Here is a 15,938-nt window from a genome sequence, read left to right on the forward strand (position 1 = left end):
AAAAAGTACCCCCTCCCTGTACAGCTTTTCCAATGGTGCTGGTGTTGTAGTGAAGAGCGGCTTGATGTAGAGTATAGCAGTTAAAGCAATCCGTTGCAGCAAGACCGCGCTCCATTACCCGGACTTCCGCTCCGAGGACACGAAACCTAGCAAATCCTTTGGCATCCGCTTGAAACGCTCTGAGACACTCTATTGACCGGAGACAACATTGTTGAAGCTACTAACCTGGAGATAATTCGGGTAAACTACTAGTCACGTCCCCCGCTCGTGTGTCGTCATCCTAGCCGTTTTCGGTGCCTAGCTAGGCTGTTTAAGTTTGACGCATCCGCCTATCAGGAAAACCAGCATGCAACGTGCCCTAACCAAGAAACGGCTTTCTATTGTGTTTTCTATTGGTCTCCTACCCGCGAGCATGATCTGGGCTTCGCTCATGATCCCTTCAGTGCCATGGTTCCCAAAACAACCGCCTCCATGTCTTTTCTCTCGTCGACAGGCTCGTCGGCCGTTCCATCCACTCCATTGGTGACATCTGCGACTGCTTCTTCCTTCTTAGCCCCTTTCTTCGGGTTCTTACCTCGTTGACTCGGCTTTGCGGAGTCGAGCTTGTAGATCTTGCGAATGCGCGCGAGGTCAGTGAACCGGGCGAGCTCCGCATCGGTCAGTTCAAGCGGCGTGCCCTCGATTGCGGTGGAGAGGTGCGCTTGCACGGCTTCAGCAGTCACGGGGGAAGAAGGGGTGGAGACCTTGATGGCGAGGAGAGTCGTGGTGGCATCTTGGATGCCAAAGCGGCGGAAGGACTCGGCTATCTGGGAGACGGGGTGAGAAAGTGCATGCAAAGATTATATCGACTCGACTCGAATAGGGAGACAATTCGGAGATAGAGAGGGCGTCGGATTTGAGCCGTCACCGGCCCGTCGGAACGGGGGGCTGACTCGACCCACGACGGCTAATGATACAAGCCTTTAATATAAACAATAGGTGGAGCAGGACGCAATTGGTAATAGAAAAGAACAGAGAAAAGCAGCAGCTTACGTTGTTGTTGGGGCTCAGGGAGAAGACAATCTCCGAGTGCACGTTGCGGCTCTTCAAGCGGGCGTTGAGCAGGTCGTTGAGGGCGCGGAAGACGGCGGCCAAGAGGTGGGATGTGGAGAGAATCTGGAGTGCATTAGCAGGGTGCACGTGATGCGAGTCAAGCGGATTCATGCGGCGGGGGCAACGTACGGTGGTGGCGTCGAGAAAAGCGTACTCGAACTCGGGGTTGCCACTGAGCAGGTGCTGGCGCAAGGCGGCCGCGTTTGTGACGTGATCGAAGAGGGCGACGTGCACGGGGTGGGCAGGCAGGTGGGCGAGACCGATAGTCTGGACGCGGGCCATGGCGAGGGACGCGGGCGCAAGGGAGGAGAATGGTGGGCTGGAAGAGTCGGAGCGGGCAAAGGCAGCAAAGCAGCAAGCAAGCAGCAGCGAGCGTCTTTTCTTAGTTATCAGCCAGGCGCATGGGGGGCCGCCGCGCCTCTCCCCAGATTTCGCGTCGCGCAGCCAGCCACAACGCCAGCCAGCCGCCAGACGAGGAGAAAGGCAAGTATCACATATCTCTAGCATACATCCGAGTTGAGTTGAGAGAGCAAGTGAGTGAGTGAGTCGCCTCGCCCTGCCCTGTCCTGCCCTCACGTGACTCGACTTTTTGCTAGGTTTGGGGTTTGGGGGGGTGAAAGGGAACTGACCGACCGAGGCAGACGCCGCCGCCAGAATCGCAGCGCCCGCAGCAGCGCCCGCAGCAGCGCCCGCCCGCCGCCGCCGCAGCAGACAGAGAGTCTCTCTCCTACTCTGTTGCTGTGAGGCCGCCGTCGCGCCGTCACCGGTCTCCTAATACGACACGTCCCGCGCGGATATCTCCACGGCACCTTCCACCACGCGCTGCAGGATGCCTGTCGCTAAACGCCCTGCTCCCTCCGAGGGCGCGTCGCCGTCGCAGGCGCAATCGCCAAAGCTGCCCAAGACCGAGCACCACGCCGCCGAGGACTTTTCACACACGGTCAAGAAGAAGCTGTCGGCCTCGACGCGAACCGGCCAGGCTTGCGACCGTTGCAAGGTAGGATCCGCAGAGCCGGGTCACGGCGTAAACCACCCATGCTAATAACGTCCGCCAGGTTCGCAAGATCCGCTGCGATGGCCGTCCGGGCGGATGCTCGCCGTGCATTCAGAACAACACCGAGTGCAAGACGACGGACCGCATCACCGGTCGCGCCACCATCCGCGGCCACACCGAGGCCATCGAGTATGAGAATGTGCAGTTGAAGCAGGCCCTCTACCAAATGCAGGCCCAGCTCAAGGAATTGGGTGTGGAGCCAAAAGTCATACCTGCGGTCCATAGCTACGCGCCCACTCCGCAGCCAGCGCAGAACGGCTGGCCCACGGCCACTGCCGATGGTCACCTGTGGGGATCTGCGCCCCCCGCGAACACCAACGCCATGACCTATCCACCTGCCAGCAGCGAGCCCACCTCGGCCAACGACATCGACTCGACCCAGTTCCGCACCACAAACCTGCCCACCTTCCGCTCAGGCCTCAATGGAGACAACTACCTGGGCGTCTCATCGGCCAACTCGGTCCTCAGCCCCATTAAGGGCACATCACTTTCCTTTTACGGCATGGAGATCGACCTTGCCGATTTCGTGCCTGACGATGTTGAGGATATCAGCTCTCCTATGTCCTATCGCCATTTTTTGGCCGTGGCCATGAATGCCTCGGACCGCCCGAAGCCCCACAAGGTCGATCTGCCTAGCAGTCATCAGGAATGTGAAACCTATGCCAGCTGGTACTTTCGCGGCCTGCATCCCTACACGCCGGTTCTGTATAAGCCACACTTTATGGATTTGGTAAGGATGAGGTGTTTGTTGGTCCGTGTGTGGTTATTGCTGACATTGCATATAGCTGTCCAGGATATACTCCAATGTGAATCATACCACTACCATAGCAGAAACCGTCATGGTGCAGATGGTACTGGCGATCATCAAGTACCAGTTCGCGGCGCGTAACAACAATCCAGAAGCACAGGAGCAGTCGAATGCCCATTTTCGATGGTCCCTGAGTCACTTCTATCAGCTACTCAGCGGTCACACTCTGGAGGACATCCAAGCGCTGACCATGATCTGCCTGCATCTTCGAAACTTCCCTAAGCCCGGTGCCGCTTGGATGATGTCATCGTTGGTTCTCTCTGTAGCTGTGGAGATGGGCCTTCACAGGTCTGCAAAGGCATGGGCGGAAACGGCGCCCAAGAGAGATATTGTTGAGATCGAGACGAGAAAGAGAGTATTTTGGACGCTCCATGCACTCCATATCACACTCAGTGGAAAGCTCGGCCGGCCAATGCCTCTCCGCATGGAAGATATCGACGTGGAGTTTCCTGAAGCTATTCGTGACAATTTGCCTTCGGAAGAGAGTCTCAGTGAATTCCGGAAGTGTTCCTTTCACATTGGTCTACAGGGTATCAAGATCGTGGCGCTTTCGTCGCAAATGTACAGCAGTATATATGCGGTACGACAGTTGCCCCAGTCTTACGAGCCCACTCTTCGAAGGCTAGAAGAGGAACATCGAAGGTGGCGCGAACAAGTCCCTCCCGAGCTCAGAGAAGGCTCGCGTGTCGACGCGGAAGACCATATCTTTGCGTTGTACGTGCAGTTCTGGGACCAGGAGTTCTCTTTGATGCTTCATCATCCGGCATTGTCTCGGTCCAGCGACCAGAACCTGCTAAAGCGCAACATGGACATCTGTCTGGAGGCCAACTCCAAGATGGTCAAGTTTCTGGACGAGATCAGGCGCTACAAAAGTTTGGATACTCCCTGGATCAATTGCACGGTCTACCTGGCAGCGATCTTGACCCAACTGTTTGTCTACTCGCACCGCAAGGATGAGATAACGTCGTCGGATCTCGCGAATCTGAAGATCGAGATGGAAATGTGGCTTCTGATCATGGAGGAATGCGGTTCCATTCTCGGTAGGACCTGCCCCGGCGCTATTAAAGTATTAGCTAACTGTTCCGGAGGTTCGGGGAAGCGTCTGGAAGAAGCTACCCGTGTTATTATCGACAAGGCGATTGGGAACATCAGCCGGCATCTGGCGAAAAAGACGGCCTCCGCTGCCGCCGCTGTGGCCAATGCAGCGTTGAAGCAATCGCCAAGCACCTCCCCACGCCAGGATGCGGCGCCCGCACCGCCACCGTATCCGCCCGCAAATGGCTATGGCAACCAGTACAGTGGTGCTATTAGCAACAATGCTCCAGTTACCGATCCCAGTAAACCCAGCTACATGCCTCCTGACGATCCCTCGATGACACAATCCTCGCACCCTTACCCTGCCGTTGCTGGCGCGCCGCAGTATTCTCCTTACGCCAATGGGCCACATTCCATGTCAACCTACCAGAACGGCGACGCTCAATACTCCCAATCTCCCTACGGTGTCCCAGGTTCTGACATGACCGCTGCACATGCCGCTGCAGCCGTTTCGGCTGGGACAACGCAGGATAATGGCATGGCGTTTGCATACCCACAGCCGCCACATAGTGCTCCACCCCACCAGAACGCCAACCCGCAGAACCAAAGTGACGCGTGGCGCCAATGGATGATGACGAACCTCGGCTCGCAAGAATATCATCCGGCAAGCGCGTTGATGGCTCTGGGTCACACCGGACCACACAGCGGACGGGACGGTAGCGTGTCTGGTGTTGGTGGGATGAGCAACAGTCCCATGGCAAACGGGGTGAGTGGCGCCTCTGGCCCGCAAGCGGGCACGGGCACCATAGTGGATATGGAGGCTGCGGCCTCAGTTGGAATGCATCAGCAACACCAGCAGCACCATCCACACCCAGCGGTGAGCGCGGCTGCAGTGGCACAGGCGGCCCAAGCACAAGGCCAGCTATGGCCATTGATGGTGTTTGATATTGGACAGCAGAGTGCCGCTGGTACTGGACAGTGAAAGGGGTTGAAGAAGAACGTTTCGTCACTCGAGGATGTGACATGAAAACATGCGAGCATAGGATTGTCCCATGTCCCAGGTGCTGCGAGATGCGGTGCGAGGTTTTGGAGTGATTATATTCTCTGCCGGAGCCTGCTTCTCAGTTCATACTGTAAAGACAGGCAGTTGTCGACTTTGTCCCACCGGTTTGCCGGGTGGTTTGGGTTTCGTTTTGATTTCGTCTCGACTTTTACGACGGGGATTTTGATACCTACGGGTAAACTGGAATGGCGCTTTTTTGTATGAACCCTTTCCTTCTCTTCATCTTCTTTTTCTTCTTCTCACTTCGTTGCGCCTCTCGTCTCGTCGTTGTCTATGATATCACTGCATGGTTTTTTGCGCACTCACCAGGCTAGCACTGGGATATGTTTGCTAGAGAGATTCCCTTTTCCTTGCTTGCTCGCTTACTTACCAACATATGGTGCTTTTTTTCTTCTGGCTTTCCAAGACGTATTTGCGGGGATTGGATGCTGTGAATGTACATGTTTGTTATATGCGGGCGATGATGATAATGATGATGATGATGATGATGATGATGACGATGCGACGCGGCTTCGCGCGCGTGTAATCAATCGTGCTTGCGAGCAAGCAGATGGAGGAGCGGAAGGGAAATACGGTCGTTTTGAAGAGAGGCCAGATTACCGGTAGGAAGGCTTGAAAAAAGCAATCATGTTCTGTGGTTCTTGCGCGCTGATCATTCGTTTTCTGGCTGTTGCGGGCGTGACGGTCGGCCACGATAGGAGAGGTATACACAGCACAGGAAGGAGGAGAGCACAAAAAAGCGCGGACGGCGGGTGGCGGCCACAGCCTTGTATAAGAAGGGCAGAGAGTCGACTCAGCTCCTTCGCTTGCTCGCTCGCTCGCTCGCTCGCTCCAGCTCCAGCTCCAGCTCAGCCACGCCAACACACGTCAACGGCCAAGACGGTGCGGCGACAATCCCTCCGGCATGGGAGGAGAGAAGATCATCATGGCCGCCCCCCACGCCCCCTCCACCTGGGGCCCTGGCTCCTGCGCGCACCCTCGGTCGCCGGGTCCTGGATCTACATGGCAGCAGCCATCACTGGCTATATGATTGCCCGCGAGCTCGAGCCTGCCCGGCCCTCCGTGCCGAAAGAAGCAACCACGCTGCCTCGGCGGAGCGATCTGCCGAAAAGCGGAGAAATCTCGTCCGCAACTCCCGTGCCCCGGCGGTCCTTGGGCGGATCGTCTTGATGCCAGACTTAACTACAGACATAGGTACGGATGGACCCGACCCGCTGGCTGGGCGTGCTGGCATCGCTGCGTGTACTGTACTGTACGTATGTACGTACGTCGTCGCTGGTGCGGCTAAGGAGCATGCTGCCCCGAGAGCTAGATAGCAGCTCAGCTCGATGTGTGTTTGTAAGTGTTGCTCAGCTTCCCCGCGATGCGGGGCTCTGCGCGAGGGGTAGGTGTGGGCTACCGGTAGTTATGTACATGACCATGTCAGTGGCTTTTGCTTGCTTGCTTGCTTGCTTATGGGACGGCGTGGCGGGAGTACTTAGCCGGTGTGTTTGCTGCCGGGATACCGCGGAAAGAGTAGTTTCTACCACTTGGTTACTAGCGAGGCTCGTACTCACTGTGATGCTGAGGATGAGGCTTTTCGTCGCCGTTGGTTTCGTCGTGGCGGGAGCTGCGCAGGCAAAGGTGCTGTGGGCGTCGACGCCGGCGGAGGCGACGGATGTTATGCGGCAGGCTTATCCGGTGGGAAATGGCTTTCTGGGAGGTGAGTGTTTTGTTAGCGAGGCGGAGTTGGAGAGGAGTAATTGCTAAGTGGGTTGCATAGCTTTGCCGTTTGGGGCGGCGGGAAAGGAGAAGGTGTCGTTGAATGTGGATTCGCTGTGGTCGGGGGGACCGTTTGCTGCTAGTGTAGGTGTTTATTGTCAACTCCCTTCCCCCCGTTGACATGGCAGCGGCAGAACTATACGGGCGGCAACCCGAATACGACAAAGTACCAGTACCTACCTGAGATTCGAGACACCATCTTCAGGAATGGCGCGGGACACGTCTATCAACTCTTGGGAGACGCCAGCAATTACGGCTCCTTTCGAGTCCTCGGCAACCTCAGCATCGCCATTGACGGCGTGACGAGTACGACGGCATACAACAGATCCCTAGACCTGGATACCGGCATCCACAGCACGTCGTTCCAGGCGAACGGAAATACGAGCTACACCACCACCATCTACTGCTCATATCCGGATAAGGTCTGCGTCTACCGCCTCAGCTCCAGTGACCGTCTGCCTACTGTTACCGTCTCCTTCGAGAACACGCTCGCGGCCCCAGAGCTGCAAAACCCAACATGCGGAGACGGGTTCGTGCGGCTGGCTGGAGTGACCCAACTCGGCCCGCCAGAGGGCATGCGGTACGATGCTTTTGCCCAAGTGGTGGATAGCCATATCCCCCTTATCCACTGCAGCAACACGACTACTGGTGCGCTTGTCATCCCCTCATCCGCCAACACAACGTCAATCGAGCTGCTCATCGCCGCCGGGACAAACTACGACCAGAAAAAAGGCACCCGCGAACACAACTTCTCCTTCAAGGGCGAGGACCCCGAACCGCGGCTCAGGCGACTTATCTCAGCAGCTTCCAAAAAGCACAAGACGCTGCTCAGCCGCCACTTGGAAGACTTCCAAAGCTTGACCCACGCCTTCTCTCTCGACCTCCCGGACACGCTCGGCTCCGCAGGCCTGGAAACGGCCACCCTCATCACGCGCTACAACACGACGGCCGAGGGAGACCCGTACGTGGACTCGCTGCTCTTCGACTACGCGCGGTACCTCCTGATCTCGTCGGCGCGGGAGCGCACGCTGCCCGCGAACCTGGCCGGCAAGTGGCTGGAGACGCTCGAGGGCGCGTGGGCCGACGATTATCACCTGGACATCAACGTGCAGATGAACTACTGGCACGCGGATCAGACAGGCCTGGGCCGCCTGCAGCAGGGCCTGTGGGACTACATCGAGGACACGATTGTGCCGCGCGGCGAGGAGACGGCCGCGCTGCTGTATGGCGCGCCGGGGTGGCTGGTGCATGGCGAAGTCAACATCTTCGGGCACACGGGCATGAAGGACGTCGAGAAGTGGGCCGACTGTGAGTGATGATACATCCATCGCCCTATCCTCTGCCAAAGACTAACTAACACTCACCCCCTCCCCTCTGCAGACCAAGCCGCCCCCGCCTGGCTCATGCAGCACGTCTGGGACCACTACACGTACACGCAAAACTCGACCTGGTTCGCCGCACAAGGCTACCCCCTCCTCAAAGGGGTCGCGCGCTTCTGGCTGTCGCAGCTCCGCCCGGACGCCCTCACCAACGACAGCACGCTGGTGGCGCTCCCGTGCACCAGCCCCGAACACGGCCCCGTCACCTTCGGCTGCGCGCACTACCAGCAGCTCATCCACCAAGTGCTGCACGCCACGGCCAGCGCCAGCGCGCTGGGCCACGAGCCGGACGCGCACTTCACGCAAGCCGTGCACACCGCCCTCGCCGCCCTCGACAAAGGCGTGCACGTCTCGCCGCAGACGGGCGCCCTGCAAGAGTGGAAACTCCCCTCCCTGGAGAGCTCCCCAGACATCGACCCGCACCACCGGCACCTCTCGCACCTCACCGGCTGGCACCCCGGCCACAGCATCGCGTCGCTCGCGCAGGGCTACAGCGCCGCCCCCCTCCAGGCCGCCGTACGCGCCGCCCTGCTCGCCCGCGGCAACGGCACCGCCCCCGACGCCGACGCCGGTTGGGCCAAGCTCTGGCGCGCCGCGGCATGGGCACGCCTCAACGACACGGCCGCCGCAGACGCGCTGCTGCGCTACGCCGTGGGCCGGAACTTTGCGCCTAACGGCTTCAGCATGTACAGTGCGGCCGACCCGCCCTTCCAGATCGACGCCAACTTTGGCCTGGCCGGCGCCGTGCTGAGCATGCTGGTTGTCGATTTGCCGGCTGCGGAGCTCGGGCGGGCCGGAGGCACCGGCACTGTGGTGCTTGGGCCGGCGATCCCGGGACGTTGGGCTGGGGGAAGTGTTCGCGGATTGAGGCTGCGGGGCGGGGGCAGCGTGGCGTTTACGTGGGATGCCGAGGGCGTGGTCACGGAGGCGAGGGTCGAGGGGCGCAGTAAGCGTTTGACTGTCGTGAATAAAAGGGGGGATGTGCTGGTTGAGGTGTGAACATGAATTGTGTTGGTTTGTTTTTTGTATTTGTATAAAATAGTCGGGGACGACGCTCTCGCTAGCTACGAGTAAAAATATATGTTATTAAAGAAAATAAGCATACTGGCATTCTCGATCATCCGCCGCGCTACTACACGCGTAGATACATTTTATGCCGTCGCAAGTCAAGAGAAAAAGAAAAGAAAAACGAGATCCGTACCCCTTTTTGCTCCCGATATGCAATGCGTTTCCGGGCCGTGGCTGACCGAAACTGAACAGAGAGGGTTGACTAGAAAAATGAGCCTATGTGCGGATAAGGGTATACTCGTGCGTCAATGTAGGATGAACAGAGTGAAAAAGCAAAGAGACTCGTGGCTCTCTCCTACCAAAGAAATCCTCCGGGACACCAATCCTTCCTAAAGAAACCCCCAAAAAGCAGACAAAACCCAAAATGTAAGACAGAACGCCGAAGCGCGACGTCCCTATCACTCACAGTCCTCTCCGCCTCACCACCGCTTCTATCTCTCGAATTAAACTCTCAGCCTCACCGCCTCACCATCGCGGTAGAATTTCTTGAAAATCAAGTGCAGCAGCAAGTTAACGTTCAGCTTCAACGCGCCCGCTGCCTCTCCGGATCCCTCGGCTCCAAACAGGTTCATGAACATCTTGTTCTCAAACTGCGCCTGCAACAAATCGTCCAATGGCACCATGGCGCTAGCTCCCGGGATTATCATGCTGCCAACTGAGCCTTCGATGTGGAAAATGCCGACTTCATCCGACGATATGGTGATGTTGGTCTTCTCCCAACCACGCTCCTTGTCGGTGTAGCCTCGCCACTCAACAAGAACACCCTTCTCGCCAAGCGCACGCGCGCTGTACTTGAAAGAGCCGAACTTGGGCACTTGGCCACGGCGCTGCAGCTCACGCTCGTGGTTGTATTGCTTGGTGAAAGGCAACAGGAAGCGTTTCTTGCCCTTCTTGTTCTGCAGAGTCACCATCGCCTGCTCAATGTAGTCGTTGTAGCTCTTCAGTTGGCTGTCCAGCCACTCCGCCTTGGTGTCGAGCGCTGCCAGCGTGGCCCTGACGTTCTCAATTTCGCGAGCTCGCTGAATACGACGACGATGCTTGGTCCGGATGTCAATGGCGATCTCGTTGAGCAAGTCTTGGTATTTGTTATGCCGGTTGATGCGGCCGGCTTGTTCGAGGGTAAGAATGTTTTCCAGGGCGATGCGTTTGAGCTCCGTGTACGTGACCGTGGTGATATCGACAAGTGTGTTGGCTCCGTCAGTGTAGGCGGTCTTGTTGGTGTTGTGCAAGGCCGTTTCCTCACGAAGGAGAGCGGCCCAGCGGTCTTCGTCTTCGTCGGTGATGGGCTTGATCATGATAGAGAGAAGATCCGAGCCAGTCTGGATGCGGATAATGTACAACACACAACGCTTGGTCTCCATGAAGAGAGCCTTCACAGGTGCGTCAGGGTCTTCGACATCGTGGAACTTGGGGTTAAGAGTGAGGCTGATTTCAGTGGAGCTGACCCCAGACAGTTCCCTCTCGTTGCTACCAGCACTGCCCAGTTCGCGAAGAATCTCCCTCAGGACAGTGTCTTCTTGTGCCGTGCAGATAACGGAGAGGTCCGATGCGACAAGTTGATGGATGGCGAAGATATCGGCGAGCTTGATGTACAGGGTCGGTTTTTGAGTGTTGTAAAGGTCGTTGTACTCATCAATGTCGAAATGCGCTTCAGCCGGACTAATGCTGATGACTAAAATCGGTTAGTATGAATAGATGAGGCGTTGAAAGTCAACCTACGGTTTGTCCAAATCTCTTCCATCCTCCCAATGGCTTCCGTGAGATAGCTGTTTAGCGGTTGTAGATAGACATTCTCACCACCGAACAACCTGCCCGCCGCAACTTGGCTCAAAACCTTTGACACTTCACCAAGGTTACGCTTTTGCAAAGGCGACAGCCCGCGGTCAATCACACCCCAGGTTTCGGGTTGGAGGATTGCTGGTTGCAAGTATTGCCTCCACAGCCACTGGCCGACAATCTGCAAAAGATGGATCTGCTCTTCCTCTGGGAATTTGCTGCACAGCAGCTCAAATGTCTGTTGCGCAACGAATCGCATACCGTACGGCATCCTGTGCAAACAATCCTCCACAGAGGCGAAGAACTGATCAGCGATGTCACGGAGATCTTGCAAATGATGAATAAACGTCTCGCGGGTTTCGGGGTCGCGAATTGCCTCTTCACGTGGGATATCAGGGTGACGACGGCTGCGTTGACCAGTGCGAAGTTCTTCGTTGTTGATGGCAGAGCGGTAGATCTGCATGGGATCAGACTCGAGGTCGAGACCTTCGTTTTCCATAATGTTTTCTTTGATCAGAGGTCCCAACAGGTCGCGCAAGAACTTGCGGTCGCGGGGAGAGCGGATGTAGTTGCCGAGGAGCTTGGACCAGAAGAAGTTGCCGCGGAGGTAATCTTGAAGGGAGTCGGCGGCGTCCACTTCTTCTTTAATGGAGCGTGAGATGAGCTTGAGCAGGTAGTACTCCTCACGCCGCTTCTGGGCATAGCCGAAAAGACCCATCATCAGCAACTCAATACGCTTGCATTCTTTTTCAGCAGAACCAGTCTCGCGAATGTGTCGGAATAGGCGAGCCATGTACTGTGGCTGGGTCTGCAAGATGAAGAAGAGTTCTTGGTAGTGCTCGAGCTTCTTGCGCGAGTTTCTGTTGAGAGCTCTGAGGTCGAAAGGGTCCTTCGAGGCCAAGTCCTTGTTGGCTAGCAGGCCACCAACATGGCCACCAAAATGCCGCTGGTGCCTAACAACTTCATCAAGAGTGATTTTGTTCTTAACAAGGAGCGCAATTTTAATGTCAAGCTGGTCAATGTACTGCTCAGCCATTTCGTTTTGGCGGACGTGTTGAACCACTGTTTTCCGAAGGTGTTCAAATTCTGCAGTACAGTTAGCAAGCTGCAAGGGGCTCAGGTGACCATGTCCTCTTACCCATCTCCTCGTCAAAGTCGAAATCGCTGTCGTTCAGGAGGTGCACAAAGTTCTTCACCGTACCAACAGGGGGATTCTTGCCGGTTGTCAAGCTCTTATATGCCTCACCCTGCTGCCGACCGCGCACAAAGCTCTGAATCTTGACGACCTTCTGCATGTTCTCGTGGTAGAACTTCTTCTTTTCCTGAAAACGACTCCGTATGAGGTTTCCACGAGCAAGAGATTGCAACTCGCAGACAAGTTCTTCTTCCTCGTCAAGTTGCGCCAGCAAGTCACCCACATCGAGGCGCACAAGCATAGCTCGAGCCAGACTCTGCAGCGCGACAGTCTGCTCGTCGTTGTCGGTGAGGTCGCAAAGAGTCTCATAGGTATGGTTTCGGAGATTAAATCCTCGAGAAGCTGACTGTAACTCCACGATGCTGTCGGTTGCGTCTTCCAAAGCTTGAAGGTCGGCAAAATGCTTGTTACGGAATAGGTGACCCCGAATCCTCGATTGGAAGTCAAGCACAGAGTCCACATGCTCCTCCAGAGACTCAAGGGTTGCAGCGTATGTTGCCCTTGCTTTGATACCACGGAACCAGGACTGTAGGTCGATAACCTTGTCTTCGTGCGCACGCAAGTTTTCGCGGAGCTCCTCGAGAGAGTCCCGGAGCACATTTCCGCGGACCCGAGATTGCAGGTCGACCACATCGTCCTCATGTGCATTAAGGTGCTCGCGAAGATTTTCGAGAGAAGACCGCACAACCATACCGCGGAATCCAGATTGCAGATCGATCACCTTATCCTCGTGCAAATGAATTTCCTTGCGAAGCTCCTCAAGAGAAAGTCGAAGAACGTTGCCGCGAGCACGGGATTGCAGATCTGTGACTTCACTCTCGTGCGAGCAGAGGTTCTCGCGAAGCTCGTTAAGAGAATCGCGAACAGCCTTGCCGCGTATGGCAGCTTGGAAGTCCATCCAGTTGGCTTCTGAGCTCGAGAGGTCATTCAGGACTTGTTCCGTTACCTTCCTTGCATGCGCTCCGCGAATCGCTCCTTGAAGCAAAGAGAAGAGATCTTCGTGTTGGCGCAAGCTGTCTTGCTGCGCGCGTTGCTCCTGGCGCAGCAGCATGCCTCGTGCAAGAGATTGGAGGAGCTCAATTTGAGCGCCGGCCTCTTGCGTTTCCGCCTGCTGGTCACCAATCTTCTTGCGAAGAAGGGCACCGCGGATAGCGGCTTGAAGACTCTCGATACTGGCTTCTGCATCATGTGCGTCGACCAACAAGGCCTCAATTTTTCCTCGGAGCAGCGCACCGCGAATGGCGGCCTGTAGGCCTTGGACTCCAGACTCCGCTTCGCGAGTCCCTTCATACTGCTCGGTGACCTCCCTCCGCTTCAGCGCACCCTTGATGGCAGCCTGGAATTTCCGGATTCCGGATTCATGACGCTGCATCTGCGTCCTGATTTCCTGTGTTTGAACTCTTGCTTTCCGCGCGCGGACAAGACTTTGCAACATGACAACTTCCTTCTCTTTAGTTTGCCAGTATTGTTCGTTACTCCGCTGTCGCGACCTGATATTGAAACCCCTCGCGGCACTCTGGAGATTAATGGCAAACCTCGCCATATCCAACTTGTAGAAGGCAATCTGCCTGGCAAAATCTCCCCTGACCCTGGACTGGAGGTCGGTAAACCACTCCTCGTTGTCCCAAAGCGCTTGCATGAAGTCACCGAGACGAAGTCTCTCCATGCAACCTCTGATCTGGGCCTGCAGATCAATGATAGCATCTTCGTTTTCAGCAAGCTCCCTATCAATGCGCTCTTCTTCGGTCTCGACTGGCTCGGGTTCTGGTTCCGGTTCTCCAAAATTGGCACTCATACCAGAGAAATTAGGCATGCTAACTCCCGACTTATCAAGACCCTTCTGCATTTCTTCTAGTTCATGGTCTTCGAATTGGAGTTGACCGACCAAGTTTCCTATACGGAAATCAAGAATCCCTTTCCGGAAGAGCAGCCATGACAAAGCGTGGATGCAGTAGATGACCTTGGGGATATTCTTTTTCTCATACAAATCGACAAGCTCGAAGCGGAACAGCTCTGGCAGCTCAACGTCAGCCAACAATCGAAAGAACAATGCAATGTTGTCGGAATGCCGGAATTGAAGCTTTGGATGTCGGAAAATGCGGAGCGGCTTATCCGGATATAACGCCTGCACGATCTCCGCAAGTGTAACGCCGTCTCGTAGGGCTTCCTCCATTTGCACAATCGGCGGAATGGGCTGGTGGATGACGTCTTCTATCCATTCCTTGGCTTCACCAATATGACATAGGTATTCGTATGCCTGTAAGAACTGTCGTTGTTGTTCCATCCACTTGACGCTTGACCAGCTGGACTGCCCAGGCTTCCGCTGTGACTTGGCGCGCTGAAGCCTTCTGCGCCCATGCAATCCCACCACTTCCTCATCTGGCGATTTAATGGTAAAGTCCTCGTCAGCGTTTTCTGCGAATTTGGATAGCGTTCTAAGGTGGCCGGTTGTGGATTTAGCAAGAGACTCTAGGTCCGGCTTTTCAATCTCAGGCGTAAAGTGGGTATGCGACTTGGACCTTTCGTGAGTAGGCGCACGAACGGAATCCGACCTAGAAATGGCCAGAGAGTACGGGCGCGACTTGGTCGGCGATGTCGATCCATCGAGGAAAGCAGCGCTGGAAGGCTCTAGACTCTGAGAGCGATTATGTAGCCTGGGGACCGTCTTATCCAGAGACGGCGGTGGTGAGAGCGCTGGGGAGAGCGCTGGAGAGAGCGCTGGTGCTAGGCTCTTTGAGCGGCTGTGCGTCGTAGGCGGAGACCGAGGGCTGTGCGTCGTAGGTGGAGAGGTCTTCTCTGGAGAAGTCTTCTCAGGCGAGATTGGCGGACTGACAGGAGCTTGACCAGGAGCTAGCGACAAGGGCCGCAACTTCGACCGCATGGCCTGGTAGCTGCTAGCACCACTCAGCCCGTTGCCACTGAAAGCCTCCTCTGTCGGCGTGGGCAGGGTGATTTCGCTCTGTCCGCGCCTATGGCTAGTTCCATTGAGCCGAAGGCCGTTGGCGGCATTGGACGGGGCGCGACTTGGTAGTTCGGAGGTATTCGAGAGGGCAGAATGGGATGAGGCGGTAGAGGCTTGCCGCAGGGGACTCGGCGACGCCGTCTGGTGCGACGACTTAGGACGCGAAGGGTAGGTAGAAGGCATGGTCGTCGACGTGCTAGTCGTAAGTCGTGATCATCACAAAGGGCGTCTCGCACGGAGGAGTGGCCGGCAAAGGGCGGCGAGGATTAAAGGAGCGGATGCGGTGTAGGCAGAAGATCGCGCGGGAGTGGGCCGCGCGAGGCGCTGCGGTGGTGTTGTCGAGGTTTTCCTCAATGCGGGCCCATGCGGATCGCCAGAGGTCGGCTGGGGCCAAGCGAAAGAGTGTGGTGAGTGGGCGACTGAGGGGCAGCGAGGCAGCGGACACGAGGAGAGACAAAAGTGACCTCGGCGACAACGATTTCTCGTGTTTACCACGCAGTCACAGTCCACCGGGTGACCAAACGGCAGGAGCGGGAAGCGCGGTGCGCTCATCGATGATTGGCGGATCGCCGCCCCGTGCAACTCCAAGATTCTCGGTCCACACGCCCAGCGTTTCTGCTTCGAGCCAAGCAAGGCACACATCCTGGCATCCCTGCCGCAAGCCCGCCTTGAAACGCTTGGTGCCCACGATGCGGACCTGCTTTAGACCAAAAGCGGCTTGGTTTGTTGTTGTAGTGCGGGCACA

The 15,938-nt window shown here is 56.5% G+C and overlaps 5 protein-coding genes across 5 annotated transcripts; 3 read left to right on the forward strand and 2 right to left on the reverse strand.

The window, feature by feature from the left end:
- Positions 1 to 428: 428 nt before the first annotated feature.
- On the reverse strand, positions 429 to 1,502 carry K452DRAFT_277286 (uncharacterized protein; the record flags this gene model as incomplete). Its single annotated transcript, XM_033539316.1, has 4 exons — positions 1,222 to 1,502; positions 1,033 to 1,155; positions 584 to 806; positions 429 to 514 (listed from the first exon to the last, which is right to left on the reverse strand). Exons 1-4 carry the CDS (start codon positions 1,372 to 1,374, stop codon positions 429 to 431), a joined length of 585 nt encoding a protein of 194 aa, XP_033393974.1. The 5' UTR covers positions 1,375 to 1,502.
- Positions 1,503 to 1,760: 258 nt separating this feature from the next.
- On the forward strand, positions 1,761 to 5,325 carry K452DRAFT_91007 (uncharacterized protein). The gene is made up of 4 exons (XM_033547302.1): positions 1,761 to 2,089; positions 2,148 to 2,876; positions 2,932 to 3,994; positions 4,043 to 5,325. The coding sequence occupies exons 1-4, from the start codon at positions 1,922 to 1,924 to the stop codon at positions 4,969 to 4,971; spliced, it is 2,889 nt and encodes a 962-aa protein (XP_033393975.1). The 5' UTR covers positions 1,761 to 1,921; the 3' UTR covers positions 4,972 to 5,325.
- Positions 5,326 to 6,003: 678 nt separating this feature from the next.
- On the forward strand, positions 6,004 to 6,223 carry K452DRAFT_290855 (uncharacterized protein; the record flags this gene model as incomplete). Its single annotated transcript, XM_033541068.1, has 1 exon — positions 6,004 to 6,223. Exon 1 carries the CDS (start codon positions 6,055 to 6,057, stop codon positions 6,220 to 6,222), a length of 168 nt encoding a protein of 55 aa, XP_033393976.1. The 5' UTR covers positions 6,004 to 6,054.
- A 398-nt stretch (positions 6,224 to 6,621) lies between these two features.
- K452DRAFT_321235 (glycoside hydrolase family 95 protein) lies at positions 6,622 to 9,191 on the forward strand (the record flags this gene model as incomplete). The annotated part of the gene is made up of 4 exons (XM_033544380.1): positions 6,622 to 6,754; positions 6,815 to 6,897; positions 6,948 to 8,121; positions 8,194 to 9,191. 4 exons carry the CDS (start codon positions 6,622 to 6,624, stop codon positions 9,189 to 9,191), a joined length of 2,388 nt encoding a protein of 795 aa, XP_033393977.1.
- A 512-nt stretch (positions 9,192 to 9,703) lies between these two features.
- K452DRAFT_311627 (uncharacterized protein) lies at positions 9,704 to 15,376 on the reverse strand (the record flags this gene model as incomplete). The annotated part of the gene is made up of 3 exons (XM_033543446.1): positions 9,704 to 10,932; positions 10,980 to 12,122; positions 12,175 to 15,376. The coding sequence occupies 3 exons, from the start codon at positions 15,374 to 15,376 to the stop codon at positions 9,704 to 9,706; spliced, it is 5,574 nt and encodes a 1,857-aa protein (XP_033393978.1).
- Between the last annotated feature and the right edge of the window lie 562 nt (positions 15,377 to 15,938).

The sequence above is a fragment of the Aplosporella prunicola genome (assembly GCF_010093885.1).
Source record: "Aplosporella prunicola CBS 121167 unplaced genomic scaffold K452scaffold_24, whole genome shotgun sequence".
NCBI lineage: Eukaryota > Fungi > Ascomycota > Dothideomycetes > Botryosphaeriales > Aplosporellaceae > Aplosporella > Aplosporella prunicola.